The 9,578-nt window shown below is 39.3% G+C and overlaps 1 protein-coding gene across 1 annotated transcript in view; it reads left to right on the top strand.

The window, feature by feature from the left end:
- FBXL13 (F-box and leucine rich repeat protein 13) overlaps positions 1 to 9,578 on the top strand; it is a gene marked incomplete at both ends in the record, with an annotated part of 152,915 nt that overhangs the window by 104,918 nt on the left and 38,419 nt on the right. The window contains 5 exons of the mRNA XM_081102001.1: positions 717 to 815; positions 1,333 to 1,450; positions 1,553 to 1,715; positions 5,577 to 5,696; positions 6,712 to 6,838. Of these exons, the coding sequence (XP_080958127.1) occupies positions 717 to 815; positions 1,333 to 1,450; positions 1,553 to 1,715; positions 5,577 to 5,696; positions 6,712 to 6,838 (627 nt within the window). The remainder of the gene's footprint in view (positions 1 to 716; positions 816 to 1,332; positions 1,451 to 1,552; positions 1,716 to 5,576; positions 5,697 to 6,711; positions 6,839 to 9,578) is intronic.

The raw sequence follows: 9,578 nt of genomic DNA, 5'->3' as shown, positions 1-9,578 counted from the left end.
TGTTCTGGAACTAGTTAGAGGTTGTGGTTGCACAAAATGATTAATGGTTAAATGGCTTATTTAAGTGATTAATTTTATGTTATGTGAATTTTACCTCAAATAATGAATATGTTAGCTAGACTTGTGATGATCATTTCACAATATATACATGTAAAATATTAAATAATAAAGAGAAAATTCAAATCTAGATTCTTTACCTGTAAGCCTGGTTACCATTTTATGGTTACCATTAAAAAAAAATTTTTTAAATTGATTTTTAGAGAGAGAGAGGAAGGGAGAGGGAGAGGGAGAGGGAGAGGGAGAGGGAGAGGGAGAGGGAGAGGGAGAGGCAGAGGGAGAGGGAGAGGGAGAGGGAGAGGGAGAGGGAGAGGGAGAGGGAGAGGGAGAGGGAGAGGGAGAGAGAGAGAGAGAGAGAGAGAGAGAGAGAGAGAGAGAAACATTAATGTGAGAGCAAAACATCAATCTGCTGCTCCTATATGCCCCCACCAGAGATTGGAGTGCCCAACCCAGGCCTGTGCCCTGGCTGGGAAGTGAACTGGCAACCATTTGCAGGGGGCGACGCCTAACCAACTGAGCCACATCAGCTAGCGTTGGTTTCCATTTTAAAACACAATAGCAAAATCATGACATACCTTTGTTTATTACTACCAAAGGGTTTTATCAGATTTCATTCTAATGGGTTCTTCCATTATTTCCACCTACTCTGTAAAATTCAGATTTCAGTCCAAGGCTTCAGGAACATTGCAAACAGCTGCACTGGAATCATGCATCTGATCATCAATGACATGCCAACTCTAACAGACAACTGTTTAAAAGTAAGTAGTTGGAAAGTACATTTTCTTCTCAGTCCCATTAGATGGGCACATTTTTTAGTGACTTGAATTACTAAAAATATGAATGGGCTTTTCATATTCGTTTTTTTTTAATACTAAGAAAATCACTTAAAATTTACGCACATACACATTTGAACATTTGAATCCTTAAATATCCTAAGAAACTTTGTTTCACTGTTAAGATATTTTTGTTTCAGTGATATAGCCTAAGCATTAATTTTAAGTTTAGCTTTATATGTGAAGCTTCTAAATGTAGTGATTTTTTTCAGCATTCTATTTTTTCATATTTTCCCATACTTTCATAACATGGTTTAATTCTGATTCCTCTGCATTATTCTTATGTATGTATACTAAAATATATTGAAAAAAGTCCTGTTTTCTTTGAAAAAATGAAAATTTAATGGCTAATGTGTTTCTGGAAATATTTAGGAAAAACATGACCTCATTACTTCATTAAACTTGTGTTGTGGCTAATTTAATAATCTTTTTTCTTCTAAAGGCTTTAGTTGAGCATTGTCTTCGTATTACATCGGTGGTTTTCATTGGTTCGCCACATATCTCGGATCTTGCTTTCAAAGTCCTTTCTAAATGTAACCTCAGAAAGATCCGATTTGAAGGTCTGTAATATTAAAAATGTGGTTCAGCACTAACTTTTACTCTGGTGGCAATTTAAATACAGTACTTATCTTTTCTTCTGTGTGTGTTTTATTTTTAAACAGGAAATAAAAGAATTACTGATTCATGCTTCAAACATATAGACAAGCATTATCCAAACATTAGTCACATTTACATGGCGAACTGCAAGGGAATAACGGATAGTAGCCTCAAGTCACTCTCACCTTTGAAGCAACTTAGTGTGTTGAATTTGGCAAATTGTATAAGGTAATGCATCACTTAGTCATATATTCAAGAAACACTGAAACTCTGGATTGTGCCAGGCTTCCTTAAAGAGCTCATTGGTAGTAAACATGAAAGTCAGGAGTCCAAGTAGAGGCTGTGGTAACACAAAGGAGGGGTACCCAATCCAGATTGGTTATATGGGGGTGCAGGGAGATTCTCAGGGAAAGCTCAGGATATGTGGCATCACAGGCCCTTCTAAAATTAAATGAATTCATAGAAAGACTTATGGACTATCTTTCCTAGTGAGTGTTCCCACAGCTGGTTCAGTTAACAGGTTTTTCCCAAATGGACTCTCAAACTTGCTTATGAGGAACCAATCTTGGGTACTGGTTAGATTCTCCTGTGTGAATTTGCTGACAGACGGATAGAAGGTGAGTTCTTACTAAAACCCTGTTTTCAGCGAGGCTACTACTGGGCTTCTATCCTGGTATTCTCAGGTGGGCAAGGATGAAATTCTTGCTGAAGCCTCTTCACCAATGAATATCTCAGCTTCTTGCCTATGTAAGTTTCTTGTACTATTATTGGGCCAGAGGATAACAAAATAGCATTTGATCCTATGATGTTGGCTAATATTTGGGAAAACATAAGACGAGTCTGAGTAATAAGCTAAGCTACACAACATCTTAAGCCAGGTTGTCTGTTAAGATGAAGAAGCACATGTGTCTGGGGGATGGGGTGGGGGGTAACATAGAATTTGAAATGAGGATTAGGAAATGAGGTCCCCTATCAGTGGGCAGCAAGGAACTTAGGCCTCCTGCCAATAGCCATGTGAGTGAGCTTGGAAGCAGACCCTCCAGTCTCAGTCAAGCCTTCATATGACTGAAGCCCCAGCTGGCATTTTGACTGCAAGCTCATGAGCAAGCTGGCATCATGATACCAGCACCATGTGTATGTGTGCATATGTGAATGTGTACATATGTGTGTGTGTGCATAAGAGCTAATCTTATCTGTATTAATATGCGAAATAAAATTGATCTTTATTCTTCTATTTCACTCAGGCTTCTGCAGGTTAACTACTTTTAAAATAAATGGAGGTTTTCTGCTTCAGGCAGAATAGCTGGTAAAACCCTTTAAAGGACTCGGGCTTCTGGAAGAAGTTAGCTCAATGATTCTTCTCCATAGGAAAGCATCTTCTATTTAGGATTTCAGGGTTACCATAGATTAAGATCAAATAAATCGGTGTTCACAGTTATAGACCATCAAATGTACAAAAATAGGAGTTACCATGAAAAGGAGTCACCAGAAATGGCAAAATATATTTGATCTTCAAGTAATTCATATATTAGAATGATCAGATTTGGAATATTAAGTAGCTATGATACATTTGAAGAAATAAATAATGGAATCAGAAATATGAGCAGGCAACAAAATGTAAAAATAACTAGATTTATTTGAAAAGAAAAATAGCTTTTAGAAATAAAAATATAATATAGTTATTGAAATAAGGAAACTCAATGGATTGCTAATCAGCAGATTAGAACTCACTGAAAAGAGAAGAACAGAGCTGGAAGATAACTACTTCCATGACATCAGAGTAAAAAACAAAAAAAAACAAAAAAAGAAATTTATAAGACTATAATATAGGGTGAAAAGATAGTTTCAGGTTTGATTTTTAAAATCCATCTATGAAAGATACACCTAAAAAAATAAGCGAGTGAGACGGAGAATAAACATTTTCTTAACCACACACCAATCCTTTAAAAATGGACTGTGCATGAAGTTTTAAAGCAAGTTCCCACAACTATTAAATTATTGGTATCAACAAACCTGTATTAATTTTATTTAAGTTTGCTAATACATCTTTGCAATTTCTTTTTTAGTTATTTTATTTTAAATATGTTTCTTATAGACTACTTATGGTTAGATTTTATTAAACAAATTTGAAAATTTCTGTCTTAAAAGGGAATATTTTCAACGTTTTACTATGTATCATTATTATAAAATTAGAGGCCCAGTGCATGATTAAATCGTGCGCGGTGAGGATCCCCAGGCCTAGCTGCAATCAGGGCCATGTCCGCTGCCCAGAGTTGCTCCTCCACCTCCGTGGCCCCTGCCCCGTGAACCTCCACGCTCACAGCCACCGCCCTGCTCCTCCGCCTCGCCTCCGCCACCCGGTAACACTCCACGCTTGCCGCCCCTGCCCTGCGACGCTCCTCCGCCTGGAAACTCAAGGTTAACAGCCCCCACCCCGCGAGGCTCCTCAGCCTCAGCCACTCTGCAACCTCCTTTGCCTCACTGCCCTGCAAAGCTTCATACTCACAGCCCCTGCCCTGCTCCTCTGCCTCGCATCCACTGCCCCTGCCCCGTGATGCTCCCGGGCCTCAGCCACCCCGGGAAGCTCCATGCTCACAGCCCCCTGCCCCGAGAGGCTCCTCACCCTCTGCGGCCCCGCCCCGCCCCGCCACGCTGTGACAGCCGGACCGGTCCTTTGGTCATTTGGGCCCACAGTTCCCTCCTCCTGCCACCGCACTGTGGGAGGCCAGGGGCACACAGCTCGCACTCCCTCAGCTCCCTAGCCTGCTGTTTGGTCGTCCATCTGGTCTTGACGGCACCTGGATTTTTATATATATTAGGATTGACATATTTGATCTTCTTTTGCTTCTAAGCATTCTACTATTTATACTTTTTTTATCTTGTTTTTTTTTCCTTTTTAATGTATAAGCTATGTTTTGTTATTTTGTTTTATTTAATTTAAAAATTTTTATTTTTCAATTATAGCTTACATTCAATATTCTTTTGTATTAGTTTCAGGTGTATAGCATAGTGGTTAGATAATAATATACTTTATAAAGTGTTCCCCCTGATATTTCCAGTACTCAACTGGTACCATACATAGTTATTACAATACTAGAGGCCTGGTGCATGAATTTGTGCACCAATAGGGTCCCTCGGCCTGTCCTGCAGGATTGGGCCAAAACTGGCTCTCCAACATCTCCTGAGAGGTCCTGGATTGGAGGCGCAGGCCAGGCCGAGGGACCCCACTGTTGCATGATCAGAGCTGGGGAGGGACTGCGGGAGGGCTCCAGGGCATGTCCAGCCCATCTCGCTCAGTCCTGATTGGCCGGACCCCAGCAGCAAGCTAACCTACCAGTTGGAGCATCTGCCCCCTGATGGTCAGTGCACATCATAGTGAGTGGTTTAGTGGCCTTAGCACATCATTAGCATATTACTCTTTGATTGGTTGAACGGACGACCAAACGATCTGACACTTAGCATATTAGGCTTTTATTATATAGGATTATTGACTATATTCCCTATGCTATATTTTACATCCCTGTGACTGTTTTGTAACTACCAATTTGTATTTCTTACATACTTTGCTACTTAAAAAGCTTTTATATATCTAGATTTTCTCTGCTTCAAAAGGAAAGGATCCATAGGTCATTTATTAGGATTCCAGTCCAACTAAATTGACCTTGTATTTAGTGGAAATTCCTCCAAGATTCTAGCAGTGGTGTGACTGTTAGTCTCCTATTTTTTGGTCTTTTTCTTTTGAGGATATTGCATCAGGGATTGCTTAGCTTGATCACATTTTAATCCAAGTGTCTTTCTCTTGGAAAAGGACCATCTGTTTTCTTACTAATTATTATTATTATGACACTTAAGTGAAGAGGAATAGAATTTTTATTAAAACTTCTCCTATTACTATCATTTATACTTTTTAAACAAATTAAACTAAAAGCTTTATAATCAAATTTGGTTTTAAAATGTTGACAAAATACCAGTAGAAAGATATTATCTTGCTATTTTAGAATATATGGGTGTAGTAACTACTATTTAAATAGTATTCCATGTACTGACATATCAAATCACATGTAAAGCTGTTTTTACTCTTTCCTACAGAATTGGTGATATGGGACTAAAGCAATTTCTTGATGGTCCTTCAAGCACAAAGCTAAGAGAGCTGAATTTAAGTAACTGTATCCAAGTGGGTGATGCCTCTATTCTGAGACTAGCAGAGCGGTATGATAAAACAATATTTTACATCATATCATTAGTAATTGCATATTTACTAATAAGGAGAGATTAGAGATAGAACTTCAAAGCCATTTGAAAAACATCAGGACCAGCCATAAAGCTGGTCCAATATTCCATGAAATAAAATAAAAGACATTGGAGTCATAGATTAAACTAATCTTTTAATTGTATCTGAGATGTTTCTTATGAATTTCACCTTAGAGAAACTTTGAAATGAATCATTCATGAAGTTATGAATATCTAGGCATGGATGACTTCGCTGTACTTTTCAAGGATATCATTTCCATGTAAATCTTTACTCAGGTATTTCCTAAGGGATGTTCTAGCTGGTGGATTTATTCTTCATTCTCCTTACTTGGCGGAGGTCGTGTGTATACTAAGGGTCAAGACCAATTGCTGTTGTAAACTCGTAAGGGATAAGTAAGAAATTTAACCTTGCACTTGTAGTGATCATTCATTGTGTTACTTACATGATATGTATGTGATATATTTTTTCTTATTAGAAATTGCAATATGAAATGAAATCACAGAAAGAATCCTATATAATAAAAGGCTAATATAAAAATTGTCCCCTCCACCGGGAGTTTGGGAATTCAACCAAGAGGTTGACCAGGGGGCAGGGCCAGATGGCCAACTGCCTGCAGCCCCTCCCTCTGGCCAGTCCCTCCCCCACTTGCCCTACCCCCCGATTGGGGGCGGGGCCAGCTGGCCAACCATGGGAAGGGAGGCCTTGGCCAGCAACCACCAGCCACTAAGCCGCTAGGGGCCCTGCCAATGCACGAATTTCATGCACTAGGCCTCTAGTGCCTTATATAATAACCCATCTCCTTTTCATCAACCCTTGTAATGCCAAATTATTTTCCACCTTTAAGCTTACTTTTATGTTGAGAAAAGTAAAATCCTTGCTTCAGTATTATTTGCTTTCCCAGATAGTTTTTATGTGAAGAAATTGTTACTGACAGTAGTTAAAAGCTAAAATTATTTTTTATGATTCTTTCAGCTGCCCTAACTTAAACTATTTGAGTTTACGAAATTGTGAACAACTGACTGACTCAGGAGTTGAATATATCCTAAACATCTACTCCTTGATATCACTAGATCTCTCTGGAACAAATATCTCTAATAAGGTAAAACAAATATTCAAAACAGTTCAATAACGTTTGTTTTCTGTAATATAATCATTTTCCATTTTGTAAACAATGAAAAGAACAACAATTACTTTTAGTTCTTAAAATATTAGATTATAAAAGGCAAGTTTAGAAATACTGTTTCTGGAATAGTGATAGATGAGTTACTTGTAAATCCTGGTCTTGTTTCTCTGTTTAAAAAATGCAAAATACGCCGAAGCCGGTTTGGCTCAGTGGATAGAGCGTTGGCCTGCGGACTGGGAGGTCTCAGGTTCGATTCCGGTCAAGGGCATGTACCTGGGTTGAGGGGATATCCCCAGTGGGAGATGTGCAGGAGGCAGCTGATCGATGTTCCTCTCTCATCGATGTTTCTAACTCTCTATCTCTCTCCCTTCCTCTCTGTAAAAAATCAATAAAATATATTTAAAAAAAATGCAAAATACAATATTGAGAGGAGAGTCCTGACAGATCAGAGTGCTAGATGATAGATCTGGAATTTGCTTCATAGTAGAAGTTGGTCAATGTAGAAATAATATATTTTAGATGGCTTAAGTAGATTTTTCTTGTGGATTGCATATTCTGCAAGACTACCTGAGTGCCTTGAGATCTCGGGCTAATTCAAAACTGAAGTCTAGAAATGGCCTCATCAAATGTACAAAAGAATACATTTACAGAACCTCATTTCCTGCAAGCTGCTGGTGCTACCCATTAGGGTTGAAACTCAGGTCACATGCATCCTGTCACTTCAGCACTGCCTCAGTTACTAATCAAATGGATGATAAACCAGGAGAGATTTGCCATGCTGCTGAAAGACTGAAATGGGCTGTAGTTAGATTAGTAATGCACTGGCTTCTCTTGAAGTGCATTAGGAGGGACATAGGAAGACAACAAAGGGGAGGCTCTCCCCTCCACCTGCTTCCTAAATCCTGATTAATCCCTTAAACTCAAGAGCCCTACCTCACAGACAAGGATAGGAACTTCCCCATGTGCATCTCCAGCCCCAGTGCATCCCTCAACATGACCTGTTTCTGTTTCTCACTGTATTACTGGCATCTGGGTTATGTGTCTACCCTTCCCCATCATTCAATGAGCTCTTTTAGATGAAGGGCTATGTCTGTTTATTGGCTTTTCTTTCTTTGTCTAATAGAGAATTTCAGTTCACCCTCTATTCTGCTATATCAGTGGTTCTCAACCTTCTGGCCCTTTAAATACAGTTCCTTTTGTTGTGACCCAACCATAAAATTATTTTCGTTGCTACTTCATAACTGTAATGTTGCTACTGTTATGAATCATAATGTAAATATCTGATATGCAGGATGGTCTTAGGCGACCCCTGTGAAAGGGTCGTTCGACTGCCAAAGGGGTTGCGACCCACAGGTTGAGAACCGCTGTTCTAGTGGAAGACAGGCACAGAGCAAATGGTTACAAAGTGTGACAGATGTGGGAACCAAAGAGAAGGGAAACAACCTGGCTCAGAGACTCAAGTAAGACCTGATCTTTAAAAAAAAAAAAATATATATATATATATATATATATATATATATATATATATATATATATATATATTTCAGAGAGGAAGGGAGAGGGAGAGAGAGATAGAAACATCAATGATGAGAGAGAATCATTGATTGGCTGCCTCCTGCATGCCACACACTGGGGATCGAGCCCACAACTCGGGCACGTGCCTTGACTGGGAATCGAACTGTGATCTCCTAGTTCCTATTTCAACGCTCAACCACTGACCCATGCCAGCCGGGCAAACCTGCCCTTTTCTAATAGAAGGGGAATGGGTATGGGCTGAACCAACAAGATAGTCTGAACCAAGACACAGGGGCTTAAAAGTATGGTGGCATCCAGGAAATCTGCAGAATTAGGTATGGCTAGATTGTGAGGAGGATGGTGAGAGATGATGTTGGAGAGATGGACAGGGGCCAGGTTGTGAGAGGCCGAGAAGCCACATTGAGGAATTGGTTCTCTGTCCTTTTGGCAATAAAAGGACATTCAGTACTGTCAATTAGACATGGTCAGATGGACATTTTGAAAAGATCACTCTGTTTGCAGGAGGGACACGGGAATAATAAGTGAACTGGTGGCTGATTATGAAGCTGAAATCCAGGTGAAAAGCTATGAGGGTCTGCTTTAGGGCTAGAGCCAGGGAGATGGCTGGAGCAAAGTCTGAAGACTTGAGAGACATTTAGATGGAAGGATCAACAAGAGATAGAAATAGACCAAGTACAGGAGTATAGACGAGAGGGAGGGGAGCAAGGATGATGCCAGATTTTTGGCGTAAGCATCTGTATAAATGGTAGTGTCCCTTACTAACTAACTAACCTGTGTGCCTTCCACAGGTTGGGAAAATGTCTGCATTTAGTTTGAGTCATCTATAAGATAGTGTTATATAGAGGTAGAGAGCTCAGGAAATAAGCAGGAAAATCATTGTAATTCACTCCTCAAAGGAAATATGTCAATTTTCCTCTTTAATATAAAGAGGATGGCCTTATAAGAGGGGGGAAATAGATTACTAATTTAATAGTTTTTAAAGTATCTTAAAAGTCTTTAATCTTCTATAGTTTTTCTTAATGTCTTATTAAATGGGATGTCATTTATTCCCTTCCTACTCCAGAGGATTGGTTGAAAATGAGGTTATAGCTATAGCTCCATTTATAAGGAAAAATGTTTTACACCAGTCAGGAGACTTATCATTTACTAAAGACCACAGAATCCACAAACAGGGCAGTTT

This window comes from Myotis nattereri, assembly GCF_964212035.1.
Source record: "Myotis nattereri genome assembly, chromosome: 11".
Lineage (NCBI taxonomy): Eukaryota > Metazoa > Chordata > Mammalia > Chiroptera > Vespertilionidae > Myotis > Myotis nattereri.
The sequence above is the reverse complement of the archived record's forward strand: the minus strand, read 5'-3'. Positions and strand labels throughout refer to the sequence as shown.